Raw genomic sequence first — 16,767 nt, 5'->3', positions numbered from 1 at the left:
CAAGGGCACTCAGGAAGAGATTATGACTATTGGCATGACCCTTTCAAGCATATTGATCTAAAGGTGCCAGTGTATTTCTGCACATTGGCAGAGCCGGTGACTAGGGGGCCAGTTAAAGCAGGCACTCTCTTCTTTCAAATAGATCACGGACACCAATGGTCTTTTAGTGGCCAGTAAGGTTACATTCATCCAATAATCTCTACAATCATGGACATTTTTCATTCCACAGACCAGTAATGAAAGGTAGCTCTTCTCCCACTGACCACTAAAGTACCTCCACACCCTGTCTACTAACTACTCAAGTAATAGGGCATTTGTTCAACTGACTACCGGAATAATAAAGCAGTAACAGCATTTTATGATCTTTTCCATATTTGTCACAATGGAAAATTTCAGTCACTGCTGCTACAATAAAGCATTTACAGACAAGGATGTCTCCTATATGCATTGTTCTAAATGTTGCTACTTATGTATTGCGACCAGCTGTCGTACCTAATCAATATTGATTTTGCATTGAATTTCTGAAACAAAAACCTCCTAGTTAATTTTGCCTGCAATACAAGAAAAATGGTTGTCTCTAAAGTTTCCATTTGTACATTGGCTTATGTTATAATATATTTACATGCTTTTAACTAGCTTATGCTAATCTTGAGTAACTGCATGGTAAATGGAATGATTTTTTTAACTTATGTGATTATAGAAATACTAGCAATGATATGGAAGCTGATTAAAGCATGGAATCGTTAGGGTCAATGCTTTTAAGGCAACCAATCTATGTTAGCTGACATGTGAACCAGACACTCCCATATATTGGCAAAGAAAGTGCTTTCGGAAGTATTAGGCTTCATTGTCTGTTCATCTACCTTAATGGGTAAAAAACCCTATTGTCCAGTCAATGGATACTGCCTTGCACTGTCTATTACAGAAATGCTAACAATGAACATGCACACAGAAATTATTTTACCACATTCTTCATAATCCTAAATCAAGTATTGTGCCAGGCATTCACTACTTTTTAGGAACAAATACTGTAATATAGACAACAGGAAGCACAGCTATGACTTGCATTGCTTTCCTCTGCATTCCACTTAGCTTATTAATAATGCACACAAAAGCATTAGGCAGACAGGGCAAAAAAAGAAAGTACATTGAGAAATTAAATTTAATCTGCTCATTGAGGTGCGTAGCACTGGCTTTAAAATTGCACAGAGAAGAACTGTGTAACGACTCACAAATGCAAAGCCATCAAATGTGTTCATCAGCTTTCATCTCCTATACCTTGTTTGACTTCATTTTCTATTTCCTATCCACTACCCTCCCCCAGTTGCTGTGATAAACTAAAACCAATTATACATTACCGGGCTATGACCTTGAAGGATATATTTACCAAGGACCTACTAACTATATACAGATACATCCAATATATAGTAACAACCCAGGCATGTGGATATAAGTGCATTGTGAAAAATATGCTCAGTTTGAAGTTTCTGTAAAGCCATGTGCTTTATTGTAGATTCCACTTTGTTAATGATAAAGACATGTACAAGATGCAGTAAGGCCAAAGACAATAGGCAATTATCTTACATTGATTTTACCCTTGCAGCCTTAAGAAAGGTAAAAGCTGATTGGCTGGCATGGCTTACTACACTTTGCACGTGTGCATTACTCTTTTTACTGTCTTATTCAGCAAGACGGATAGTGTGGATTTTTAACAAGTCAACTGGTTCACAATTTAATCTTGTAAAAAATGTTTATCTTGCAAAAAAGACAAGCAGTACATCTTTGTTCACAAAGATATGATACATTTTGTTTTGAACAGTGGCAATCAATAACATTTTGACATATGGTTCATTTTTTTTGTTAAGCATGACACACATTTTTATAGAAGTCAGTGCTCCCAATTGAAGCAATGAGAAAACTATTAGATAAACAATGCAGTTATGTTTACACAGGAAAATGAAAGCACTTTGTTGCTTGATGTTTCTTTCTTTTCAGCTCTGCCAGCTTTTAAATGAAATCAAGACTACAACAAGCATCAAAATCCACAGGATAGATATTGCCCTTAATATTTAGGCCTTGACAAATGGAATTGAAAGGAATGCCAAAATGGCTTTTTTCCCCCGTCGCTCGGAATCATGACTGCAGAAGTTTAAAGCGCCTCCACCCTATCATTGTAAAAAAAATGGCTATTATCAGTTCATTTGTTCACATAAATATTGGACAAAGCTGACTTCTGTGTGAAGCGTTATGGGTTGCCATAGGTGTCTGCAGTTGGAACCGCATCATTTTATATTGTATAGCCTGTTGAATGTTTTAAACATTATAACACACAAATGAAATGTAGAAAACACAAAAGTGATGTGAACACTGAACAGTACCCAGGGCTGATGAATTTACAAGCACAATTAAAGAGTTGTTACCTAACCAAATAGTCAGATTTTACAAATATAACATACAGACATTTTTGAATGCCCTTCCCCTGCACTTCCAGGGATTAAAAGTCCTCCCATCATTTTTACTGCAATATTAATCAACAGCTACATATAAAGTCTGTAACAAAATTAATGACCCCCCTGGTGGTTTTAAAAGCTAGAGATAGGGAGCAGTTTGCTAAATTACAGGAAGGCAGGAAAAGGTACCATTAATCTTGATGGGTGAAGACAACAAATAGAGCCCTCTACTCAAAGTGGCTTTATTTTCTAAGGCTGCGATGCCATTAGGCTAATGCATATTTGTGTGTGTACCTAGTTTGTACTGAATCTTTTCATGGTTTTATTAGCGGTAATGCACAAATTGGACGAAGGTATGTCCTGCTATATATATATTGCTATAAAGATAATCATAAATACCAAAACAACAATGATGTAAGTCTACCAGCAAATCATAGAAACTGGCATGATATAAAACCTTAGATCTTGGAATTTGAAGATTGAATGCTATGTATCACTTCAAGCTTCACAAAGTGCTGGAAGGTATATGTGAGCTGCTGACTTTCCCTTTCGTAAATGCTTGGCTGGCTAAATGATCATTGACCTAGAAAAAGTGTGTAGATCAGTAGCACTAACTTGTTTCTGACTTGCTCCTTGCTTTCTGTAGGTCAGTGATTTAGAGAGTAGCCAAGTGTCAAGCATTTTTAGAGTAAGGCTAACAGAAACAACAACCAACACCAACCTTAAATACATACAACAATGCTGTTTTATCATTTTTATACAAGAGGAAATTACAAAGAATGTCTACTGCCGTTAGGAAAATAGAAAAACCCTGCTAACGCATTTATAACTGATGCATTAGTTAAAGTTATACTTACCTTTTTTTATAGTGGCTGTAGTACTAGATTCTGAAACTCCTAAAGTATTTATTGTAGAAGGCTGATATATTTTTTCCACTGATGTGACTTTTGGTAATTCATTATCAGTAGTTAATGATTGTAAAGTAGGCTCTGTGGGTAATAGAGATGATCCAACTTCCACTGTAACCTGGATATTAGTTTTAGCAGTAGGAATAAGGAAAGGCAGTGTATATACAGAAGAAGGTACCAAAGTATTTGGTGCAGAGTTAGCATATATGATAGGATCTCCGTCAATCCTCACGGGATCCAAATGTGTCGGGGAGTCATATTCAAATATTTTGTCTACAAACACCCACTTAAGGCCAGCGATACAAAGGCAGAGACTTATCAGACATGCCAATATGGGAAGGATACAGATCTTTTCTGAGTTAAGGCAGATTCTCAGCCTGTCTGCCTCCAGGCACACACAGCAGGTAATAGCGAGGCCTGCTATCCCTTGGGTAGTTCTATCCTCAGCTTGAGTCTCTGGCACGCTTCCTTCATCTTGAAGTTCAGTGGAGGGGGGGTGTGAGCTCTGCTCAGAGCACTGATTCTGAAAACCTTCTGCAGTATCCCCAGACATCTTAAAGGCATAAATCTCAATCACCTTGCCTCAGTGAAGTATGGATTTGCACATGGTCCATTACCAGAACAAGAGAAGCATACAGTAAAAAACTATGTAGCATGTTATCTTGTAAATCAATAGAGTCTAAGTAGAAGAAGGTCATTACCAGGAAAGCGAACAAAATTCTTTAGTCAAAGAAGGTGGTGGATATTGAAACATTCATGCTCTTCTTTGTCATTTTAGTGCTCGGGTGTGCATGCTCCTTGACATATAGTTGTTAGTTAGTTAGGTAAGCCAATAGCCTAGAGTGAATTGCTGTGTTCTCACCTGGAGCATAGGATGGTGGTGTCTGCTTGGTAGAACAGAGCTGTCATGAAGTAGCAACCACAAAAAAGGCAAAAGGACGGGTAATAGCAGCAGCAGATGAGGCAGCAGTGACAGCAGCAATATCATCCTGTTGTGTTAAAGCTAGCAGTGAAAGAGGCTGAATCATTACAAAGCAGCAGGTGCTTGCTCTGTGAGCATCACCGCACACAGTATTATCACTGGCTGTGACTTGACAGGAAGGACAGTGTGAGCTGGATGGTTACTCCCTTCTCTTCTTTTGCTTAGTCCTCTTCAGCATCCTGGTTCTGGCTTTCCTTTTTTTTTTTAAGAGCAAGATGATTTCTTTTTTTTCTCTCCCTATCCACTTTACCAGTCACGTACCTTATCACTTAGATTCTTCTTTCTCTTCTGTTCTCCCCCACCCACTGCAGGGCTGGTCTGAATAAAATCTGTGCATCCAGTACTAACAGTGACTTCCTACTTTATCCAATTAGAAGGAATGAAGGCCATCAAATCAAAGAGGAGACAGCAGGCAGCATTTATGATCTCTCTTTCACTCTCCTTCAGCTTTTTTTTCACCCTTCCTCTATAGTTTGGTTAGGGAAAAGCGCAGCAATCGATGATAGCAATCTTGCCAGGCTACAATGGGGAGGAGATGGAGATGGTAGCCGTAGAGGCAGGACCCAAAGCATAGCAGGTCTGACATTCGAATCCTCCCTAGAGAGGCACTTTTTTTTTTCTAACTGCTGTTTCCTTCAGCTTGATACTCCTGTAAGTTTATCCTTCAGTGAAACAGAGACTGAAGCAGTGCAATCGAATTTCTTAAATTATCTTATAAAACAAAAAAAAAACAAAAAAAACATACATCTACATTATAATTCACAAAATTAATTAGCTGAAGTATGTGACCTAAATGACGTTTCATTTAATTGCCAAATTACGCACAAAAAAGCTAAGGAAACTTAGTCTCAGTTAAAGCAGAAAATATACAAAAAAAGGGATTAGGCAGAACTGTTAAACTTAATTACAGAGAACAAAATGTTGTGAATATATTAAAACACATTATTAAAGCTCTAGAGATAAAACGATGTCTAGTCTATTGAAATATCCGCAGCAGCAGGCAGGAGATTCTTTTTGTTTAAATTCTGCAGGCTAATAGGTGTGGCACTCATTTTGCCAAATCATGTTGCAATGCTGGAATATTCAGGCAGACTTTCTCGCATACTCAGATTAATATCTATTATAGCAGATTAGCTCTTACAGCACTCCAATGAATATATATAAAATAAAAAAAGACTTTACTTTAAAAAATTAATACAAATGACTAGGAACACATGAATTGTTGCATTGCAGCAATTACTTTTCAACCTACTCCAACGTGAGCACATGTGCTTACTGATTATATCCCTAACCAAGTCTGTGGGCCCCAGCATGTAGGCCCTATACATCTTAAAGAGACTATATCACCTTGACCATTTATTTAAGGCCAGATGACAGTATCTCTGGAACACCCCTCTCCAGACCCCATTATGCTAACTTCAACAGTGATTAATTGCAGCTCCTTCCTCCTCCATTGTTGTAGGTAGGTAATAATACTTGACACTTTTGAATATGGACCTCTTCCCCTGTAAGTGTTTGGTCTAGGCCTAGGCTGATACTATAAAGTGGATGGGAATACTCCTCAGCTTTGTTTTAAACTATTCACTGATCACCAGTAAAGGAAAGCAATTGTAATCAGAATTACATAGCTAAGTTTTAAGTATTTATAGGATAAGAAGCCATGCCTAATGCAATGCACAGCTGAATGTAGACCAATACCAGTAAAACTCCTCTTTTAAACAAAAAATGTATTTAATTTATTACCTAATATTGTGTAAGTCTTCCTGTGTCACCAAAAGAGCTGTGGACCATCCAGGAATGGACTTCAGAAGACCTCTAAAGGTGTCCAGAGGTAGTCACCAAGACCAAGGCATGTCTCTTACCAGGACATTAGAAGCAGATCCTTAGGAAACACCGCCTTGGCTGGCCGGCCTTCTTTGCATAGTGCATCCTGCATACATCTCTTCCACAGATAAAGGACACAAACATCTATTTAGATGATCTATAAGAAAATGTAATACAACATACTGTGACAACTATTTCTATTGCTTAGTGATCCAAGTTCTGATGGTCACATGCCTATTGCAGGTGGTGGACAGGTGAGCACGGGCACCCTGATTGATCTGTGTCGAAGCTGCTGCATACACAGCAAGCTCTGCTGCCTTTCTTAAAGACAATCAGATGCTCATTCTTCCTAATTTTTTCCCTTTATCACATCACAATAAATATCGCATGGCTGGCATGCAAATTAATCTGTTTCTTTCCTCAGACTGGCCAAGATAGAAGCCCTTGGGTACCTGAACTTTTTGCCTGTGCTCCCCAATCTTGTTTAAAGTTTTTAATGCTCCTATAAACTACTAAATTCTCAACCTTATTTTGCCCCATGTACAATGTCAGGAACTCAACAAATGTGTACAAGCACATGTACTTAGGAATGTCTGAAACTCCCATGACATCACTGGCATTTGAACTACCTGAATAGTCAATAGAATAATGTTTGCCAGAGAAAGTTAATAATTCCCAAGATAACCTTTTGTTTACCCTGACTTATTCATAATACATCTATAAATATAGCAAAAGGAGAAAGTACCACATTTTTATAACATTGTTATCTTTGTATGTAACCAATCAATAGAAACAAAATGTTACACTAGCAACAGTAGCATGTAGGGGACATAACACAACTGCAGGTTTCTGTTTCAGTATAACTATGCTAAATTATGCTATTTTATGCAAATTTCAATAAGCCATCATATAATTTTTGTGCTGCATAAAGTTTCACTATAAAAGTGAGAAATACATATGCAAACGTGATGGTAAAATGACAAAACAGCGGCAGAAGGGAGTTGACAACATAAGCTGCCAGCACATAGAACTTACTGCTGAATTTCTAGCTCCTGCACTACTCCGAACCTATCACACTTAAGCAAACGTCGTTATTTGAATAGCTATTTTTGGGTGGTTTCGGTAGGTGTTTATGCAAAATATTCTGCAGCAAGAGATTTATGCTGTCGCTTACCTGATGCTGCTGCTTGCTGTAAAATTTGTTTACGGATCTCTGGTTCATTTTAAAACATATAAACATAGACTATCAGTATCAGACAATCAGAGAATAGACAATCTGTCTTGGGTGGCAGGCTAACGCCTTTTTGTGCTCAATATCTACGTTCTAAATCATTATGTTCAAGTTAATTTATATGTATGCCTAGTAAACATGAGCAGATTCCTATCATGGTGTATAGATGGGGTAAAGCACTTGAATAATGCAATCTCTTATTTAAATTTGCTTGTTTATACACATGACATGACTTGTAAATTTGGCTGATATTTGCCAACATGTCATATCTGTCCACATACCATCTGAAATGCAAAAGCTAGTCCCCTATTTGATTAGCTGTTGAATTCATTCAGATCAATACACATCAGATCATTTTTACACATCAAAAATTTAATCAGAAGTGAAAATTAGCATAATACCCTCAATATGTACTCCAGTTTTCCTCAATAATATATATGGGTATGAAACCTATTGCATAAACTGCAGATGCAAAGTTCCATAAACCTTGAACTCCAGGACTTAATTATGGTCAAAAATTATGATAGGGAGAAGAATAAAATTTTATAAAATAGTTGTTCTATATTTCTGTATTCTGAACACAAGTGTATGCTACCTATGTGAGACCTGAGCTATATAAAATGCATATGATGTGATTTACATTGTTCTGGATGTTGAGTGTTACATTCCACAGGCCAGCTGTACAATGTTCACATCCAGAATAGGCAGTTTAAAGGAAAGCCATCCGTTAAGACAGACTGACTTATAAATTAATACACCCACATAAGTTTCACATCCTTTTCACATGGAACTAAAATAGACACTGGTGTTATTACTGCCTGTAGGTAGGCACTAAATAAGTGGAATTCAAAGGAAAAAGCTGACATTAGACCATGAAAATGAGAAGATTTGGATGCATCTTAACAGGACTGCCCACACACGATGGTCTTCAGAAAAATGAAGAAATGAGTTGGAGTAAAGGAAAGCAATTCTAATCAGAATTACATAGCTAAGTTTTAAGTATTTATAGGATAAGAAGCCATGCTTAATGCAATGCACAGCTGAATGTAGACCAATACCAGTAAAACTCCTACTGGCGTATTTACTAACAATTTACAAAGAGTAACAACATGCTTTCACCCCCAGCAACTGTTCAGAATGATAGTCCATGACCTGGTCCAAATTTAACAACTTAACAATACTGATGCCAAAGTTTTTAAAAGTTTTAGGTACTACTCTTTATATATCAAGCAATGCTTACTGACCTTTCACACTGAAAAAAGTCTATAGATAGAAGTGATACCTACAATAATAAGGGGACATAATGATTTTTTCTTTAATTGGGGATAAGAACTGATACCATGTAAACCAAATATGCCAATAAAGAATGAAAAATGCATTTTTTCCATTTCTAGAAAAAACATTTGTATCCTAAAATTTGCTTGATAAAACTTATTTATAAAACTATGTCCTAAGCAATTTTGTAATTAGGCGCTTTTGCTGTCTTGTTTGAACTAAGACTTGAGAACTTTACCAACACATTGGGCAAGCAAAGCAAGATGCAGGGTCAAACCTTTTACGGGCTCCTGATGGTGGCTTGTGCAGCTGCTTACCAAATGCCCATAGCATCCTTCCAATGTTAGAGAAGCATATTGAAAGCCATTGGAAAGCTTCACAATCTATCATGAGTGGTTGGTAATCATGGAACACTGGTCAATTATTAACAATGCACATGTGTTTTGTCTCATTTGTCCCAGTTGTTTGAAATAAACTGTGTCAGTTAGTGATTGAAATGTTGCTAAGCTTGCTTGAATATTAGTACATAATTGGTGATACATGGTAATTGAAAATTATAATATGATTCCAAAAGTAAAGTCTTTCTATTTTGCAGTATTGGTAGAATTTTGCGTGCTTATACAATTCTAAGTATAACTTGGCAGATGTCTTCATAGCTATGGGTGCTGTGGTGCAGACACTAAATGGATCTATGCAGATGCCTGCAGTATGCTGTATTGGATGTTTGGCAAAGCTAACGTCTCTTTTAACTCCAAGGAACATTGGCAATGAAACTAAACATTTTTATAAAATCTGTTGAAGTCTCAGTTTTTAGGTACATTTAAGTGTTCATTACAGTAGTTCTCTGAGTTTTCAAGCACATATGTCATCAATTATATTGCTATTAATTTTTTTTTTTGCACCCTATAGGATGCCTAGTGTATGTACCAGTAAGTGATACAATTGTTACTGATATAAATAACAGTTCAACATTTTCACAAGATGAACTCTAGCTAATCATGGATAGTAAAATATATGCCATTTTGTTTTTAGTTTTGGATAAAGGATTGTAACCCCTATTGTGTTTTATTGCTGTGCCTGCTGTGGAAATGAACCCTCTTTCTGTGTTCTGGCGATCATTCTTACTGGGACTAAAAGTTATAGGGAAACTCGAAAGTGGAGAGGTTTCTTCCAAGTTCCAATACAAAGCAATACATTTATGGCTAAAGACCTATATCGTAATATAATACAGGAAATTGCACAGCAACCACACACCAAGCCAGGGAGTTGCATAATATCCTATCAAAGCACATAATACTACAGGCTGCTATAAATCAGATAACAGTACCATATTAATATTCCAACTGCATATATAAAATGTGTTGACCTCAGCAAAATAAAAAAGATACATTTCATACAATTTACTAGTCAAGGCAATGAAAGCATAATATGCATAGATAAAAAGTGTCTGTAAGAAAAAAGAAAATCTGTTTAATTTAGAACTCAGTTCTTGTTACAACTAATGAGTGGCTAGGTTCCAAGAAAACGAACATGTGTAAAGGAATAAAGGTCAATAGCTGATTACAGTGTATTTAACTTTTCTGTAGAATAAGGACTGCTCCCACCATTAATTGAGGTAAGAACTTTGTCTCTGGTAGTGCCCACCACTACCTTATCATATAAGTCTGATCCATAGCGTTAGCTTTTATTATAAAACTGACCTGTAGTGATATCTTATGTCAAGCTGAACTGCACCAGTACCTTCTCATTAATTTAAATTAGAACTTTGGCCTCCTTTTAAAAAATGTAATATCATACAGTAATATAGTATAGCATAGTTTTTGGGTATATGTTAATTGACAATTTTCACTTAAATGTAGCTCCCCAGACTTGCACAACAGTGGTGTGAGATATTAGGTCCATGGTTTTCAGCACCGTCAATGCTGACATACAAGCCTGCAATTTGTCAATCCACGCACCTAGCCTCACTTACTGCTTTCTGGATTGATAAAACCATCTTTGATGCTGTAACCCACCAACTGTAAGTTGCATAGGGGAGAGTGTGAGAAACAAATGAGGGAGACTCTTGACTGATTTTAAAACATAATAACTAGATTTGGGACATGTGTATACTCTTATACAGAGGCTTTTAGAAATAATTTGGAAGCTATATAGTGACCAGAACACCAAAGTGGCTTTTATGCACTGCACAGAAAGGAGGTGAGCTCCTATTTTTTAGGGGCATGCACATTTGGAAAAATACATCCTCATAAATGATGGGTAGGAGATATCTGCCTGCACAAAAGTGAATGTGAAAATGAGCTAAAGGTTTTTATGTGCGATAACACAAACATACAACAGTCTAAGGCATTCTGAACAGCCCATCAGAAACTGCAAGTTGTCACAATACATGCTATCAGACTATTATTGTACAGTCTTAGAAGCAAGGTGCAAAGCAGAATTTATCCAATATGTAATGTAAGAAACAATAGATTAATTTGTTTTAGGAATGCAAAAGAAATGGAATTCACCTTTTTTACTTTACCTTGCTAAATACAGATAATAAAGAAGATAAAATACATTCCTGAAATAAATGTTACTACATCTTTTCTATACCACATACATACTGATCCCTTCTATAGCCTCCAATAAAAAATTCTAATCAGCCTGCAAGCTCATGTAGTTACAGGAAGTGGGATGCATAATTTAAATAGCTGCAGAGGCTATCTTACTTACTACTGCAGTGGCGAGATCCAGCTATTGGCAGTAGGAATCTTGCCAGTGCATTAGGAGATGGAATAGAGCAGAATTATGCCAAAAAAAGCACAGTGATAACAGTTATTAAATACAAGAAGAGCAACTCTCACCTGCAGTATATGCCAGCACAATGCAGTTAACTTAGGAAATCTGCAAGTCATTGTTAACTATAAATCATCATAAAAAATGATAATTAATATGAACAGTAAAATATGAAACATTTTTATGAGTAGGCAAGAGGCATATGAGAATGAATATATGAATATATATATATATATATATATATTTATATATATTGGAATCTGCTGGAGCTACCAGGGTGAGAAAAAAAATTGTGACCAGACCAGCATTCATGCCGACTGACTGCATATATTATGCAAAATTACAGTGATATTTTCATGTATAAAAATAGGACAGATCAAGGTCATGTACATTTCAATATATCATTTTAGAACAAGTGAAGTGAACAATCTAGTTTTCTCTTATAAGTACCAAATAATAATTTAAAAACAGTCTGATATACAGATAGCCAAAAAGCATGGCGGTTCTATTGCTAGGTTTAAATCTCAGCCAGGACAGAATGGGCATGGAGTTTGTATGTTTTCCCTCTGCATGGGTATCCTCCCAAATCCCAATGGTAGACTAAGGCTGGGAAGGTAATTGGCTTGCTCCTGAAATTGGACTATGTTAGAGACATTAGATTGTAAGCTCCTCTAAGGGACATTTAGTGACTTGACTGTGCACTCTTTTTAGCACTGACTTATTAAGCAGTACAGTTAAAATTCATAATAGTAATAATATTTATTATAGTGCATTATTATTGGCTATAATAACAAAATTTATTCTGCACTTCTGCATACACATAATCACATGGGCATAAATGTGTAGGCTTTAAAGTGATTAGCGAAGATACCAAAAGCATAGCTGAGCAATCATTTAACCTGCTGAATACATGTCTTATAACAAATCCTGCTTTGTATCATTCATTTCCACAGCACACAGATTAGAGAGAACAGTGGAAGCAAATAGAGGCAGGGCTGCATACAAACGATAACACAGATGTGCTAATTATACTCCTGCATTAGAAAATTGAACCTGCCAAGTCCTTCTGTTCATGGAATGAATGGGCAAACATGTTTTACAGTGACACTAAGTGGTTGCGTTCATTGGCAAGTGTCAGCTAGCTTTTTTATCCCTGTTATCTAAATAAAATGGATATACCGGCAGGAAGGGAAGTAGCCACAAATCTGCAGGTCACTCCATCTGCCCCAAGTGGCCATCAATAAATGGAATGTATTTTATTGTTCAGAAGCTATTTTCTAGAATGTTTCAGCACCACTCTGATGAACAGCGCCCTGCTGACCTAAATATCTTGTTACTATTACTTGATAGAACTAATAATGGAGAGGGTACAGGTTTTATTGTTACAATATCAACTGCTGCAAAGTAGAGCCTGACCGCATGCAATAAATCTATTTTTAACTACAGCAAATAAAGAAATGTTGATAGAAATAGGTCTCATACACTAATGAAAATTAGTGTCATCCACATGGCTTATAGGGACAAAGTAAGTACCTGGTATTGCAGCAATGGTAACCAGTTTAACCAGCATGTCTATTTTTAGTTGTCTTTTTCTTGGTCAAATGTTTCAGAAATGAATTCAGGTATTTTTTTAAAATATGCTGCATTATCACTGATTCAGTTACTAAAACTGACCTGTGTTTCCATTAACAAGACAATTACTAAAAAAGGAAATGCAAGTTACTATATTACAGTTCTTTAGGCTGTCTGTGCTTACTTAGGAGTCTTTACTGTCTGTACTGTGGTGACACTGATTGTAATGCATTAGAAGCCTTATCATCTCATTTTCCTGATTGGTTTCAGAAATGCTTGTGTCCCGTCAAGGTCACATTGTAGATGATGCTGCAATTTGGCAAGTCTCTGGTTACTCAGCATCACCAGGTCCAAGGAGCATTGTGCATAATAAATTACATTCTGTCTTGACAGTATGCCAGAATAAAAATAAAATCAATTTTTAGCAAAAGTAGCTAAAATCTACAATTTAATATTAAAAAAAAAATCTCTGTTAGCATATGAATGCATGGAGCTTTTAAGAATCATTGAAAAAAACTGTAAATTTAAAGAGGTGTTTAGGCAAAATATAAAAAAACCTTTTAGCAGATTGCTTATCCCATCTCATAATTTATTTTACTGTTCCCTACACTTTACACAACTGTCCACATCTCTGTTACAGCATTCTACTAGTAAAACTAGTCACTGAATGAATGTTAGACTTGCAAGAACAAACTAATAGCCCTTGGGCATTTATGGCAGCGATGATCTATAAGGCAGCTATTCAAGTTTAGTTCTATGGACAGTTCTATGGAAAGCATGCTACATGCATAGGCTTCGGTGCTAACCATTTTTTGCAGGCCTAGGTTGTACACATGATCTCATAAAGAACAGACTTGACTAATTTTTTTTTTACCTATTAAAAAAAAAATTCCCAGCCCCCCTGCCTATTAACTTTATTAATACTAGCTGACCCCACCTGGTGTTTGCAGCTAATGAGGGAAAAATATAGTACCTGCACATTAGCCTGGAATATACCCTGTATACCAGGAGCAACATTACAATCGTTACAGCAAAATGGAAATTATCTAGAGGTAATTGTGCCTTGTTTGTATATTTTAGTAACATAGACTACTGTAAAAATAGGAGGTGGAGCTTGACATCCCAAGCGGAGGTCTGAATTTGCACAACCCAGATTTTATTTACCAAGTCATCTGAAGAAATGTAGGTGTCTATAAGAGCAAAATCATCATGTGTGGTGTGCTTTACAGCTTCCTAACAAAATGCCTCTTAAATTCAAAGGGTAGCTTAGCAGCCTCCATATACTTCTACAATAAGCAATATTCCAGGGTACATGCGGTGTATTGTAGGGACAGGGCACATTGAACTGTATGTGCTCCCCAATGTTCATCCTGTGCATTATTTCATTGTGTAACATGTTTGGTCTGCTTTACAGCTTCCTGACAAAATGCTTCTTAGGTGAAAAGACTAGAATAACAGCCTCCATATACTTCTATTTCGAGCAAAGTTTCAGGGTATATCCAGTGTAGTGTATGCACGGGTGCAAATCTGTAAGCTTTTACACTGCACATCGCACTTTATTTACTTATCAGTGTTCATTCTGTTCATTCTTTCATTGCATGTAATATGTGTGAGCTACATTACAGATTCCTGACAAAATTCCTATTAGGTATGAAGGCTATCTATCATGCCAATATCAAATATCAAAATTAATGGCAGATTACCCCTTTGTTCATCATTATTTCCTAAGCTTTTACTGATTAAAATAGGTAATTATCATGTCATTTCATCTGTTAACTGTACTTAGTTGTACCATATGAGGAATAGTAATCCTTATGGTTTTTGGTTATGAGAAGACAAAATAAATAGTAACAAGAGGAACATAAAATAGCTTTGGACAATGGTTGGGGTTATGGTATATGAAAAGCGAATGTGTTTTCTAATTAAATGAGCACAGAAGAGAGCTTGCATTGTATTGCTTAGGCATTGCCTGTCAGGGATTCATTTAAGGTCACTTTGGTACTCCAAGCAAAAGAAAAATGACTTCCTCTCCCTATCATCTGCTAGGTGCTTATTGTTGACCTCGGCAGCTCTTACTAATGATTGCAGGAAGGGTTTCACTTACTGGAGATTTGTTCTCTCCTTCAGTGAATCAGGAAATATTTTCTCACAGACAGAGAAAAGACAAATCAATAATCTTTTTGTTTCTAATAGCCAGTGGAAGCAATGATCTGGAAAGAAGTATGCTGATATTAGTGAGGTCTTCATGCACGCAGGTTTAAGCGCCATCATTATTTACACATGAACGTGCAAATGCTGTGAATACCGAGTCATGTGAAAAACAATTTTTTATTAATCTGAATCAAAAATGAATGAATCTGCCACTAACCTAAATCATAATTGTCAGCTATATACATTAAAACAAGATCTGAACAGTTTGTAACTAAATCATATTGTGTAATACAGCACTGCAGTGTCTTTTGAAGTCCTATCTTTTTACATGTCCAAACAAATCTGCCATCTTCTGGGCAGATATAAATATTCTTGAGCATCTCTCTCAGCATTCTGTGCAGATCCATTACTGCCAACTCTTTCTGACTTTCAGCCACAACCCCCCTTATAAAGGACTGATACTAGCATTTGTTTTCAGCTAGTCTGTTTTTCTACTAAATTTTCATGTTAGATGAAAAATAATATTCTTTGAGGCCTCCTATCCAAAGACAGTCATCACTAATAATTGATAAAATATTTATATTTTATTGTGTTTAGTTAGATCATGCAATATTAAGTATTATTTAGGTATATGTAATCAGATGAAGTACAACAACTATGTGCAAAATGCAGTTACCCAGAGCCATTTAGTTTGAAGTCACAAGTATTTTGTTTTGTTTTTTTTTTTACATATTTTTTTTTATATATACTGTATTTTTTTACATTTATTTTTTTATATATATACTGTATATATATTCTTAAATTTTTGCACAAAGGATTCCCACGACAATATGGATTATCTGGATAGCTGGCATGACAGGTAGGATTAGAGTTTTGCTAATTCAACAGAAATCCTGTGATTCAGCAGTTTGAGGTTATTCCTAACCAAGACAAATAAAACCACTACAAACCCCTTTTTAATAAAACCAAATAGAGTAGGCAGTTTCTCTGACCACAAATATCACTTCAGAACACTAAGTAGACTTCCTGAATGAGAATATGAGGAGGGTCAGGAGTGTGTGTTCTCTACTTCACTAAAACTAGAACAAATTTCCTATATAAATAAATATATAAATATATATACATGTACAATGAGGGAAAAAAGTATTTTGTACATTTGCCCTCTGACAAAGAAATGGTCAGATGAGACCAAAATAGAGCTCTTTGGCATCAACTCAACTCGCTGTGTTTGGAGGAGGAGGAATGCTGCCTATGACCCCAAGGACAACATCCCCACTGTCAAACATGTAGCTAAGAGGACAGGACACCTTCACCGCATCGAAGGGACATTGGACGAGGTCATGCACTGTCAAATCTTGGGTGAGCACTTCCTTCCCTCAGCCAGGGCATTGAAAATGGGTATTCCAGCATGACAATCACCCAAAACACACGGCCAAGGCAACAAAGGAGTGGCTCAAGAAGCAAGGGAAGGTCCTGGAGTGGCCTAGCCAGTCTCCAGACTAGTTGATAGTGTATCAAACACTTATTGCACTCATTACCATGCACATCAAGCTGTCTTCTGTCTCTCACAACTACAACAATCCTACCATTACATTT

At 36.5% G+C, this 16,767-nt stretch overlaps 1 protein-coding gene across 13 annotated transcripts in view; it reads right to left on the bottom strand.

The window, feature by feature from the left end:
- NRG1 (neuregulin 1) overlaps window positions 1-16,767 on the bottom strand; it is a 441,354-nt gene that overhangs the window by 49,719 nt on the left and 374,868 nt on the right. For 4 of the 13 annotated variants that reach the window (XM_072405260.1, XM_072405262.1, XM_072405266.1 and 1 more), the window contains exon 1: window positions 3,308-4,673. The exons of 8 other annotated variants lie outside the window; for them this stretch is intronic. In XM_072405260.1, coding sequence (XP_072261361.1) covers window positions 3,308-3,911 — 604 coding nt within the window. In that variant the 5' untranslated portion in view covers window positions 3,912-4,673. Of the gene's footprint in view, window positions 1-3,307; window positions 4,675-16,767 lie in introns of those variants that run through there. One more of the 13 variants, XM_072405261.1, reaches the window with a different exon arrangement.

Source organism: Pyxicephalus adspersus, chromosome 3 (assembly GCF_032062135.1).
Source record: "Pyxicephalus adspersus chromosome 3, UCB_Pads_2.0, whole genome shotgun sequence".
Taxonomy (NCBI): Eukaryota; Metazoa; Chordata; class Amphibia; order Anura; family Pyxicephalidae; genus Pyxicephalus; species Pyxicephalus adspersus.
This window is presented reverse-complemented; position numbering and strand designations above follow the sequence as displayed.